The 13,296-nt window shown below is 31.4% G+C and overlaps 1 protein-coding gene across 2 annotated transcripts; it reads left to right on the forward strand.

Moving 5' to 3' along the window:
• The first annotated feature begins 1,403 nt into the window (after positions 1-1,403).
• Positions 1,404-12,902, forward strand: LOC117168478 (dihydropyrimidine dehydrogenase [NADP(+)]). Of its 2 annotated transcripts, none has more exons than XM_033354163.1 (17): positions 1,404-1,596; positions 1,787-1,990; positions 2,064-2,174; positions 2,250-2,582; positions 9,030-9,338; positions 9,420-9,743; positions 9,865-10,075; positions 10,153-10,337; positions 10,409-10,624; positions 10,703-10,867; positions 10,991-11,143; positions 11,229-11,349; positions 11,490-11,752; positions 11,850-12,026; positions 12,122-12,346; positions 12,431-12,588; positions 12,691-12,902. In XM_033354163.1, the coding sequence occupies exons 2-17, from the start codon at positions 1,940-1,942 to the stop codon at positions 12,788-12,790; spliced, it is 3,102 nt and encodes a 1,033-aa protein (XP_033210054.1). In that variant the 5' UTR covers positions 1,404-1,596; positions 1,787-1,939; the 3' UTR covers positions 12,791-12,902. The 2 variants fall into 2 exon arrangements, with proteins under 2 accessions (XP_033210054.1, XP_033210055.1); XM_033354164.1 differs by having other exon boundaries at positions 1,452-1,467.
• Positions 12,903-13,296: the final 394 nt, after the last annotated feature.

Genomic DNA, 13,296 nt, shown 5'->3' on the forward strand with positions numbered 1-13,296 from the left:
TCTAGATCAAAATTGGAACAAATGTTATAGAACGTCTGTGATTAGTTAGTTCAGTCACAATGATGTAATAACTGTTACGTAACAATGACTAATTTTTGTTCCTTATTTGTTGTAAAATATATTTGTGATGGCATTCTAGAACAACCGCTTAGCACCATTGCGGCACAGTTATAGAACATACTTGGAATAAATGTTATAAAACGTCTGTGATCAGTTTTTTCTAGAATAGTTCTGTCACAATAGTCACAATGTTCTAAAACACTGTTATTTTTTTTTAGAACAGTCACCAAATTGTAGAAACTGCGTTATAGGTAGAATATAAAGCACTTCCTTTTTTGATCTAGATCTAGAACAGTGGTCGGCAAACTACTGCCGCGCGGCAGCCCTAGCTGCCATGGCGCGGCGGGTCGAGTCAAAATCTCGTGGCAGTACCTGCTGCCACCAAGAAGGTCCAACCCGCCATGGACGCTTCCATTATTAAGCAGTTCAAGTAACGGAGATTAAAATTCAAAACAAAAAATTCTCTATTTCAAAATTAACTTTCTGAAACCTCGGAATTTAAAATCTGTGAATTCTTACGATCAAAAGCAATCTAATAAACGTTTTAAAATACTAAAAATCATTGCATTATATCACTTTTAGTTTAAAATTGAGTTTTCATTATATTCCATCAAATCATTGATTTTTAACTTCCCAAGTAGAAGTTTAGATGTATTTAATCGCAAAAAGGTCACAGATTTCGAATTCCAGAATTATAAATCGCTAATATAAGAATTTAAAACAAACTTCATTTATAGCTTTTGATTGGCATTGAGTATCCTGTGTAACGATGAACCTCTGCCGAGGAAAACCAATCCATCTCAGGAAAAACATCGTGTTGACGAATAAAGGGCGGCAAGCGAAAAAAATATCTTGGGTCAAATCTGCCCTTACCTGAAAAGTGGGCAAAAAGTTTGCCGTCCACTGATCTAGAGCAGTTACCGAAAGTGTTTGCTGTGGATCCTCTAGGCTAGGCTCTAGGCTAGGCGCGCGACGTAATACTTGAACGGCCCTTTACTCAAGTTATTTAACTTTCTAATCTAATTTTTGAAGTTTTCGAATAAAAACATTATTAAAAAATATCGGATACGTTTGTTTTTTTTAACATTTTAGTGTATGCTCGTAGCAACACAATGCAAAAGGTTTAATAAAAATCCGTTGACTGATGCAATGGATTCCGATCTTTTTCAATGTTAACATCTAACGTCTATTGACTCTATTATAGTGCCTAATCCCTATTCTCATTCTTTCATGCACACTCAGCCACAAGCTGTGGCGCAGGTATTTACAAGCTAACTTGTGTGCGTGGTACAATGTCCACACGGTCCAGTGCCCGCATGGCACAGCCTTCCAGTTTCAGTTTTGGTTCAGTTCATTGATCATTCATGTTCAGTTTCTCTTGAGATGCCTTGAGAGTTTGTCGTTGGTGTAAGTTCCAAGTCTTCGAAGTTCCACTCACTTTAAGACTTGTCTGAAATGTCAATATCTCTAGAAAGAGAATATGTGAATAAAAATTTTTATTTTTTGTGATATCGATTTAAAAATCAAAATGAGAAGGTAGTTTTTTTTCGAAAATATCTGTAGCTCGAAGTCAGTTGCTTCAGTTACTATCCTATTTTATTGACAATTATTTTCAAATAGCCGTATTTATATTTTTCTTCTCGTGTTTACACAAGTGTTACATTATTTTCTTCCACGTCTTTCATAATATATGACTCAATTTTATTGTATTTGGTGTCTTTAACAGTTCTCAAAATAATCAAATTAAATTTGATTCGATTCAATAATTGCACAGTTTGTAAATTGTAGCAGAAAGTAAAGTGCTGACGTGAGTGATTTCTTAATATTCAATCTCGCGAGCTTTTTCAACGGGAGAAATTGCAGATATTAATTCGATAATATGGCAGGTAAAACTAGTTTTTCCGTCACTCACGATACTCCAGATATCGAGGTCAGTAATTATATACTTTTTTAAAATGAAAATGTTAATATTTCTTGAAATAATTTGTAATCAATTCTTGTAGAACCTTCTAAGTTGTAATCCGAAAACAAAGAAATTTACGAATCTCGTTCCATCAGCAGAGACGAAAACAAATAAGCAACACTGGAAAAGGAATATTCACGAGAAATGCGATGTAACTTTTTTCTTTGATTAACAAATAAAAGTTATTGTAGTAGACAATCAATTAATCAATTATTTGAAATATTAGGGTTGCCAGCCTTTAAAAAAAAATTTTGATGACGTCAAAGAAACCACTTTGAGTGAAAGGGGTGCTTTATACGAAGCATCAAGATGTTTAAAATGTGCTGATGCCCCTTGTCAAAAATCTTGTCCCACTCAATTGGATGTAAAATCATTTATTACGTCAATTTCGAATAAAAATTACTATGGAGCTGCGAAAGCAATTTTTTCGGACAATCCTTTGGGTCTTACTTGTGGAATGGTTTGTCCAACGAGTGACCTTTGTGTGGGAGGATGCAATCTGTTTGCCACTGAAGAAGGACCTATCAATATTGGCGGATTACAACAATTTGCAACAGATGTAAGAAAATTATTATAAAATTATCAATGTTTTATTAAATCATTAAACATATGTCTATTATTGGTATTTTTCAAAACACGTTTTATTGGTTTAAGAATTCTCTAAAGTTTCGCTGAAAATCTTGGTAAAAATATGTAATTGTTAAATTTTTCAAGACATTTGCATTTAAACAATTTGTATACATATTAGATATATTTAAAAATTAATATTACCATTCGATTCTTTAGAAAAAATTATATAAGATCCACGTATTGGAGGATTTTTTCTCCATCAAATTTGCTATATATAACATTAATATAAATTCTATACCATGTAATCGTTTATTCATACTACGTCAATAATTGGGTTCATAATAAAATGGTGATATAGTGAAATAGTGCACATACTGAAACAACAGTTGTTTCAATATATTTTATGTTGATTAGAGTTTGAAAAAAACAATTTAATTATACAATTTTTTGCATGGTACTTACATATGGTTATCAAAGAGGACGTGTTTGACAATATTTTTTTCGAAAGGTGTTAACTTTTTCCCATTTTTTCTATAGATCTATGTAGCTATAATAACTATCGAATGTACTTTCTCATTTTTGTGTTTACAAAATGATTCGAATTTTGAGAACGTTTTTTTTTACTTCCCTGAAATTAATACCAAATGTTTTTAATACAAAGTGTTCCACTTTTATCAATTCAGATTGGAAATTTTGCATAAACAAACCTTTTAAATTAAAATGATTTAAATTCAAGAAAAACATCAAAATTTGAAATTTTACAAATACTTTGAATTTATAATTTGTACACTACAATATTTGAATTTTGATATTATTGAATTACTCAAACTTCTGGTTTGTTCAGTTCTAATAGTTTTATAAGCAGTTCTAAATGCTTCAAATACACAATAGTTCAATTCTCAAAACTTCAATTTTAAAATTGTTAAATTTTGAACATTTCCTTTTCAAACTTCCTAATTATCAAAGTTAAAATGATTGTTTTAAATTTATTTGATTTTGAGTAGTTCTCATATGTATTTTTTAGTTTTATCATTATTTTTTTATCTTGAAGCGTATCATTTTTATTTTTCAAAACTCTTCAAACTATTTTTTTTTTTTGACGTTTCAAATTATATAATTCCAAAACGTATATTATAATATGCTATATATACGTATTTTGATAAGAATAACCATATTTTTTTAGTTCAAATAGTAGATTCTGGATATCAAGGTTATTTGTGCGAAATCAGAGTACGAATAGATACTGTCTATTTAAAAACTTAAAAACATTCGCAATAAATTTGAAGGTTTTTATATTCAAGTAATTCTAAATAATTGAAAATTTTATTTTCATATATTTTTCCTTCTTAACGGCATAATTTACTCACATGTTTAATTTCAGACACTTTTAAGTAAACATTTGTCAATTTCGTTAGCTCTCACGGAATAGTATTTTGCCATTAAAGTTGTTATAATATTGAAATTATTTTCGAATTTTAAACACTCAAAAATTAAAAATATATAATTATAAGAGTTTTTAAATCAAACATCTTTAGTGTTCAAAATTTATGATAAAAAAAATTTGTTTAGAGGGTCATTCACAAAATACGTGATACTCTTAGGGTTGGGTGGGGGTCTGCCGAAGTATCATTCTCCATGTTAAGACCAATGGAAAAGATATCAGGCAGGGGGGGTCAGAAGTTCCTGAAAGATGTATCAGGTATTTTGTGAATGGCCCCTAAGAAGTTTGTTTCGGATTCAAAATTGTTTAATTCTTGAAGTATTTAGTTTTGAATTATTCAAAATTTAACTCTTCATTATAGATTTTTTTAAGGTCCGTCCACCCAGCACCGCCACCAAGGCAAATTATAAAATAGAATACGCCATATTTTTTTGCTTTTTTTTTTGCTAATTCTATGCTACAAAAAATTTGTTTGCTCTTTAAACTTCGGAGAAAAGGGTGGCGGCTCTAGCAGGACGTCCACTCAGCGTCGCCACTTACGAAAACTCACTAAAAATGATTATAATGCGATAAACGATAAGTGGAGATTTTTTGCTTCTTTTTTACTCTATGATGACATATATTACATTTCCCAAAAAACTACCCCTAAGTCTTACGAAACCATTCGTTGTGATCAAAAACGTTTTCAAAATGGGAAAACTACCTTCAACAATATGAACATGTTTAAGGGCTTCAAATTAATCACATGACACTTGAAAATTTCACCCTCTTTATAATTTCCCCAAAACTACCCTTCCACGTGAACGTATGCAGTAGAACATTTATTTGTATGAAAAAAGCATTAAAAATAATCAAACTTAGAAGAAGCTGTTAGATGACATTTTTTAAAATCTTTTTTTGCTCTCCGATAATATATAATACGTTACCCAAAAACTACTCCTAAGTCATACATACCCTCCCCTCGTCATCAAAAAGGTTTTAAAAGTTGGAAAACCACTTTGAACAAAGCAAAAATGATTTAGAACTCCAAATTGATTACATGGCACTTCAAAATTTCCCCCTCTTCATAATTTTCTCGAAAAACTACCCTTCCACGTGAACTTATACAGCAGAACATATATATGTATGAAAAAAGCATTAAAAATAGTCCAACTTAGAAGGAACTGTTAGTTGATATTTTTTTGCTCTTTGTTAATCTATAATACGTTCCCGAAAAACTACCCCTAAGTCATACATACTCACTCTTCGTGATTCAAAACGTTTTAAAAGTTAAAAAACCACATTGAACAATATAAAAATTATTTAGGATTTAAAATTAATGAAATGAAAGTTGCAAATTTTCCTCTTATTATAACATTCCCAAAACTACCCTTCCACGTGAACGTATGCAATAGAACGTATATATGTTTGAAAAAAGCATAAAAAATAATCAAACTTAGAAGAAACTATTAGTTGATTTTTTTTTCTCTCCGATAATATATAATGCGTTACCCAAAAACTACCCCTGAGTCATACACACCCTCCCCTCGTCATTAAAAACGTTTTAAAAGTTGGAAAACCACCTTGAAGAATGCAAAAATGATTTAGAACTCCAAACTTATTACATGGCACTTCAAAATTTCCCCCTCTTCATAATTTTCGCGAAAAACTACCCTTCCACGTGAACGTATACAGCGGAACATATATATGTATGAAAAAAAGCATGAAAAACAATATAACTTAGACAACACTGTTAGTTGATATTTTTTGCTCTTTTTTTCTCTCTGATAATAATTAATGCGTTCCCCAAATACTAGCCCCAAGTCATACATACCTACCCCTCGTGATTAGTAACGTTTTAAAAGTTAAAAAACCACCTTGAACAATATAAAAATGAATCAGGACTCAAAATTAATCAAATGAAACTTGCAAATTTGCCTCTCATTATTATATTCCCAAAACTACCCTTCCACGTGAACCTGTGCAGCGGAACATATATATCTATGAAAAAAGCATAAAAAATAATAAAACTTAGAAAACACTGTTAGTCGATATTTTTTTGCTCTATTTTTGCTATTTGATAATATACAATACATTACCCGAAAACTACCCCTAAGTCATACATACCCTCCCCTCGCAATCAAAAACGTTTAAAAAGGTGGAAAACCACCTTGAACAATGCAAAAATGATTTAGAACTCCAAATTGATTACATTGCACTTCAAAATTTCCCCCTTTTTCATACTTTCCCGAAAAACTACCGTTCCACGTGAATCTATGCAGCAGAACATATATATGTATGAAAAAAGCATAAAAAATAATACAAATTAGAAAACACTGTTGGTCGATATTTTGTTGCTCTTTTTTTGCTTTTCGATAACTTATAACACGTTCCCTTAAAACTACCCCTAAGTCATACATACTCACTCCTCCTGATTAAAAACGTTTTAAAAGTTGGAAAACCACCTTGAACAATATAAAAATGATTCAGGACTCGCAATTAATAAAATGAAATGAAATAAAACACCTTAAAAAATGTAAACATGCTTTATATTGATGCTTAGAAAACAAAGTCAGTTCATACTTTTTCACTCTTTTTTTCTCTCCGATAATATATAATACGTTACCCAAAAACTACCCCTAAGTCATACATATCCTCTCCTCGGGTTGAAAAAAGTTTTAAGAGTTGAAAAACCACCTTTTAAAATGTAGACATGCTTTAAAGCTCAAAATTAATTACATTACACTTCAAACTTTCCCCCTCATTAACGTTTTCTCAAAAAACTACCCTTCTACGTGAATGTGGGCAGCAGAACATATATATGTAAGAGAAAGCATAACAAATAATACAACTTAGAAGACACTGTTAGTTGATATTTTTTTTCCTCTTTTTTTTTGCTCTACCATGATATATAATACGTACCCCTGAGTACTACATACCCTCCCCTCGTCATGAAAAGCGTTTTACAAGTTGGAAAACCACCATGAACAATGTAAAAACGATTGAGAACTCCAAATTAATTACATGATACTTCCAAATTTCTATCTCATTATAATATTCCCAAATTTACCCTTCCACGTGAACGTATGCAACAGAACATCTTCCGCTGGAAGATGTTATTAATTTTGAGTCCTAAATCATTTTTATATTGTTCAAGGTGGTTTTTTAAATTTAAAACGTTTTTAATCACGAGGAGTGAGTATGTATGACTTAGGGGTAGTTTTTAGGAAACGTATTATATATTATCGGAGAGCAAAAAAAGAGCAACAAAATCTCAACTAACCGTTCCTTCTAAGTTGGAGTATTTTTAATGCTTTTTTTAAACATATATATGTTCCGCTGTATACTTTCACGTAGAAGGGTAATTTTTCGGGAAAATTATGAAGAGGGGGAAATTTTGAAGTACCATGTAATCAATTTGGAGTTCTAAATCATTTTTGCATTGTTCAAGTTGGTTTTCCAACTTTTAAAACGTTTTTGATGACGATGGGGGGGGGGGGTATGTATGACTTAGGGGTAGTTTTTGGTTAATGTATTATATATTATCGGAGAGCAAAAAAAATCAACTAACAGTTTCTTTAACGTTGAATTGTTTTTAATGCTTTTTTCATAGATACAAATGTTCTGCCGCACACGTTCACGTGGAAGGTTAGTTTTGGGGAAATTATGAAGAGGGCGGAATTTTCAAGTGTCAAGTGATTAATTTGAAGCCCTAAATCATGTTTACATTGTTAAAGGCAGTTTTCCTATTTTTAAATATTTTTGATCACAGGGTGTAGTTGTGTAAGCCTTAGGGGTTGTTTTTTGGGAACCGTAATATATGTCATCAGAGAGGGAAAAAAAGCAAAAAAATCTCCACTTATCGTTTATCGCATTAGAATCATTTTTAGTGAGTTTCCGTAGGTGACGGCGCTGAGTGCATGGACATATTTTTTTATTTTTCTAGGAGGGGTATATGTTTTAATTTGTAACCAACAAACATTCAGGTCAAAGTTTTTTTAGTTCTACCGAGATTTTCTTTAGTTTTTAAACGTTTTTAATTTAAAATATTTCAGTCTTAGAAATTTTTAAAATTAATTTATTCCATTTTGAACATTTTTTCAATTATTAAATTTTAACTACTTTTATTTAAACACATAAAACTGATCATTTTGATTAAAAATTGTTGACATTTAAAAGTATCAATAGTTTAAACTTTTTATTTGAACTTTTGAATTTGAAAACTCCTAGGGCTTTAAAAATATTGTTTAATTCTGTATAGTTAAAATTCCATATCTATGAATTTTCAAGTTTTTATTTAAAAAGATTTCATCCTAAATTTTTTCAACGTAGAGCGTATCCAATTAAAACCTGTAAAAATTTGAGCGTTTATTTGAAATTTTACAAATAGTCACAATTTTGCATTAGTAATTGAACAAACTGTTGAGTTTAGAATTCCTAAATTTTGAATAAGTCGAGTCATAAATTTAATGACTTCCGATTTTTTCATTAGATATTTATTTTTCGACAGCCTAACTTACGTGCACTTCAAAATAGAAACTTTCTCCATTCAAAAAGTTTTTATAGGAACAGGAAAGATCTGTCTGTCGGGGCAAGGTTCGGGGAGTAAGGTGGATGTGGTCTTCTTTGGTTTGGTGAGGATTTCGCCTCGACCGATTACCACTTTTTCTGTTCCTTTCAATACTTTTTGAATGTAAAAACTTTTAATTCTGGAGAGTAAGTCAGTCAGTCTGTCGAAAATTTCTTCCAATCTAAACCAGCCACAAGCAATTAATTCATAAGCTGCCAAAAAGATGAGGAAGGTCATACATAATCGTGTGAATACATAATAAATTAATATCATTTTCGTATTTAAAGAAAGTAAAATAAATATTTGATAAAAAGTGGAAGTTATTTATGACTCAACCTAATATTTATTCTCAGATTTCATTTTTCATTTCCTAAACCCTGTTCTGTAAAATGTATGATTTATTTTTTATTCAAAACTACCAAATAATGAAAATAATCTAATTATAGATATTCAAAAAGATGAAAATTCCTCAAACTAGAATTCCTGGCCAAACAGTGCCTCTATCGGATACAAAAATTGCTCTAATTGGATGTGGGCCTGCCTCAATTTCCTGTGCGACTTTTTTGGCTCGATTGGGTTATGATGATATTACAATTTTTGAAAAAGAAAACTTTGTTGGAGGCTTAAGTTCTTCAGAAATTCCACAATACAGACTTCCCTACGATGTTGTAAATTTTGAGGTGGACCTTGCCAGAGATTTGGGAGTAAAAATTGAATTTGGTAGAAGATTGTCTGAAAAAGATTTAACAATTCAGGTTCGCTAGACAAATTTAATTCAATTTATTTATTTGTTTAGCACGAAAATTCTTTCACTTTTTGCACTTGATGATTTGCAGGGATTGAAAAAGTCGGGATACAAAGTCGTATTTTTGGGAATTGGACTTCCAGAGGCGAAGTGCATTCCAATTTTCAAGGATTTGACCCCGGAAATGGGATTTTTTACTTCTAAAGCTTTCTTACCTTCTGTAGCAAAAGGCAGTAAACCAGGAATGTGTGCTTGCAAAAAAACTAGTTTGCCAAGTCTTTACGGAAATGTGATTGTGCTTGGAGCTGGAGACACAGCTTTTGATTGCGCCACTTCAGCTTTGAGATGTGGGGCCAAAAAAGTGTTCGTTGTTTTTAGAAAAGGGTTTACTAATATTCGAGCTGTTCCAGAGGAGGTAATATTCTGTATTATTTTAATTATATATGTGTGTGTGTGTGTATATTTTTTTTCTTTTTAAATTACAAAATCTATCTTTTTTGCTGAATATTTTATATTTAAAATTGGAAATTTTCCAGATGGAATTGGCTCGAAATGAAAAATGTGAATTCATACCGTTCCAATCGCCAAAAGAAGTTATAGTGCGAAATGGAAAAATCGCAGCGATGGAATTTTATCGAACCGAACAAGATGAAAATGGAGAATGGATTGAAGATGAGGATCAAGTTGTACGATTGAAAGTTGATTTCTTGATATCTGCATTCGGGTCCGGATTATATGATCCCGAAGGTATTTTATTGTAGTTACCAAAATGATATATATATATATATATTAAATAATAGCATAAAAATGATTAATTTCTTTAGTAAAAAATGCCCTGGCTCCCCTTAAATTGAATAAATGGGGTCAACCGGAAGTGGATGTGAAGACAATGGCAACTTCAGAGCCTGGAGTATTTTGTGGAGGAGATATTGCTGGAGTTGCAAATACGACAGTAGAATCTGTGAATGATGGAAAAACTGCATCTTGGTACATTCATAAATACATTCAGGTAAATTTTACAATTCAAAGTTCAATTTGATCAAATATGTAAATTATTGTAATTGTTCATCTTCACTTCAGGAATCGAACAATCTGAAAGTGCCAACAGAACCACAATTACCAAAATTCCACTCCCCAGTTGACGATGTTGATATAAGCGTCGAAATTTGTGGATTGAAATTTGAAAATCCATTTGGATTGGCATCTGCTCCGCCAGCTACGAGCAGCGCTATGATTCGGCGAGCATTTGAAGCAGGGTGGGGATTTACTATTACGAAAACTTTTGGCCTAGATAAGGTATTTTTTTTGTTATTTAAAAAATTATTATTTAAGATGATTAATTTATATAATTACTTAATTATAAAATTAATTCAGGATCTGGTTACGAATGTATCTCCCCGTATCATCAAAGGAACAACTTCACGACATCGTTATGGCCCAGAACAAGGAAGTTTTTTGAACATCGAACTGATATCGGAAAAAAGTGAAGCTTATTGGCTGACCAGTATTTCTGAACTAAAAAAAGATTTCCCTACAAAGGTATTCATATAATTTAAAAAAGCCTTACTTTCTAGAAAAATACCAAAAAATGCAATTTGCATATATTATTTATTACAATTATCTCTTCTCATGCATTATATTTCTATGAAAAACTATTTTCAGATCATCATTGGAAGTATTATGTGCTCTTATAACAAAGATGATTGGACAGTGCTTGCAAAAAAAGCGGAAGATGCTGGATGTGATGCTTTGGAATTAAATTTATCTTGCCCGCATGGCATGGGAGAATCTGGAATGGGTTTAGCATGTGGGCAGGTTTGTAAATTTCCTCTAAAAATCAATCCATGCTAAATTTACATAATAATCATATTAAGATAAAATTGTTTTTAACTAATTTAAGGACCCAATATTGGTAAAAAATATTTCTTTATGGGTACGAGATGCTATAAAAATTCCTTTCTTCGTCAAATTGACACCCAATATTACTGATGTCATCGCTATAGCCATAGCTGCTTCCGAAGGTAATTAAGAATATCAACATTTATTGATTTTTTGAATCGATACTGCCATATTATTGGGTAGAGCCATTAGATAGCCCGCGAAATTTCAATTGGGAGCAATTGATACCTTCTTATTTTTAGTTAAATAAGATTAATTACAGGAAAAGCAGACGGTGTGACAGCCATAAATACTCTTTCGGGTTTAATGGGAGTTAATTCTAATGGAGTTCCATGGCCGGCAGTCGGAATAAATAAATTAACCACATATGGAGGTGTTTCCGGAAATGCAATTAGACCTCAAGCATTAAAGGCGATTTCTGGAATTGCAAACAAATTACCAGGATTTCCAATACTTGGAACTGGAGGTATAGATTCTGCTGATGTAGCTTTGCAATTTTTACATTGTGGAGCATCAGCTCTCCAGGTAACTTTTATTTTAATTAATTATTTATACAATTATAATTGTACGTATATAATTTAAGTAGTGATTTAATTTCGTCAAAATATTTTTAATGTTTCAGATTTGCAGTGCGATACAAAATCAGGATTTTACTGTAATAGACGATTACACAACTGGTCTGAAGGCCCTTTTGTACCTCAAGAGTTTAGATCAAGTGAAAGATTGGGATGGACAAAGTCCTCCAACTTTCAAACATCAAAAGGGAAAACCAGTATCCTTACAACATGCTTTAGGGAAGGTGGTGCAGTTTACTTTCAAATTTAATATTTTCTTTTATGATCCACGCATAAACAAATTTTAATTTATTACTATTAAATCCTTCCATCATTACAGAATATCCCACACTTTGGAAAGTACCAAAAACTTCGAGAACAGAAAATTGCTGAGATAAAACTTCAGTCTGATCTACTTTCAGTGAATTTAGAACCTTCAAGGCCAGTTCCTGAACCAAAAGGTCCAGTTCCAAAAGTGAAAGATGTTATTGGAAAAAGTCTTCCTCATATTGGCTCTTACAAAAAATTGGACAATAAAAAACAAGTCGTTGCTCTCATTGACGACGTACGTATAATTTAAAATGATTATTTAAAATGATTTAAAAGAGTCTAAAATAATGTTTAAATTATGTAATTCATTTTCTTAAAGGACATGTGTATAAATTGTGGAAAGTGCTACATGGCTTGTGCTGACTCAGGATATCAAGCAATTAAATTCGATCCAAAAACTCATATTCCAGAAGTCACTGATGATTGCACTGGGTGCACATTGTGTTTGTCAGTTTGTCCGATTATTGACTGCATAACGTGAGTTTAATATAAAATTATAAATCTTCCTGTAAATTGTCTAAGGTAAAATACTCTTTTCCATACAAATTTAAATTAATCTTAAACTTAATTTAATTTCAGAATGGTGCCTAAGACTATTCCACATGTAATAAAAAGGGGAATACCGCCCCAAGGATTAGAAGTTGGCTCTTCAGGAGCTTTGCACCACAAATTGGACTAGGCAGTTGCAATTATGATATATTTGTCTTTTTTGGCGATGGTTTCCACTTCTAAATTTATATTCCACGCAATAACTAATGTAATACACGAAATAAAATTTTGACAAACAAAAATTTTGATAAACAAAAATTTCAAATTATAGAAAAAATGGTTTAACCCTTTAAGTGTTTAAGGAATAAGCCTTGATTCCGTTAAATAAAAATTCAGGAACAATGTATAGTCATTTTCTGATTGATTTTTGCAAAAAACATTTTTCAAATTTTATATATTTCTCGCTTTCTATTGGGTATATAATAGCTCAAAATCACCTTACGAGATGCGGAACAATCCCCTTTGATCTAATGCACGCATTGATTTTGCGGAATTCTAAGCCGTTTACCTAAAAAATGAGAAAAATCGAAAATAGTGAATGTTGCTCAGCTGCAACATTGGCCGTTAAAGGGATAAGTAGTTTTGAAACATTACCAATTTTTTATAGATGGTCTGCATTTATAAATGCAAATGAAA

The sequence above is a fragment of the Belonocnema kinseyi genome, chromosome 2 (genome assembly GCF_010883055.1).
Source record: "Belonocnema kinseyi isolate 2016_QV_RU_SX_M_011 chromosome 2, B_treatae_v1, whole genome shotgun sequence".
Taxonomy (NCBI): Eukaryota; Metazoa; Arthropoda; class Insecta; order Hymenoptera; family Cynipidae; genus Belonocnema; species Belonocnema kinseyi.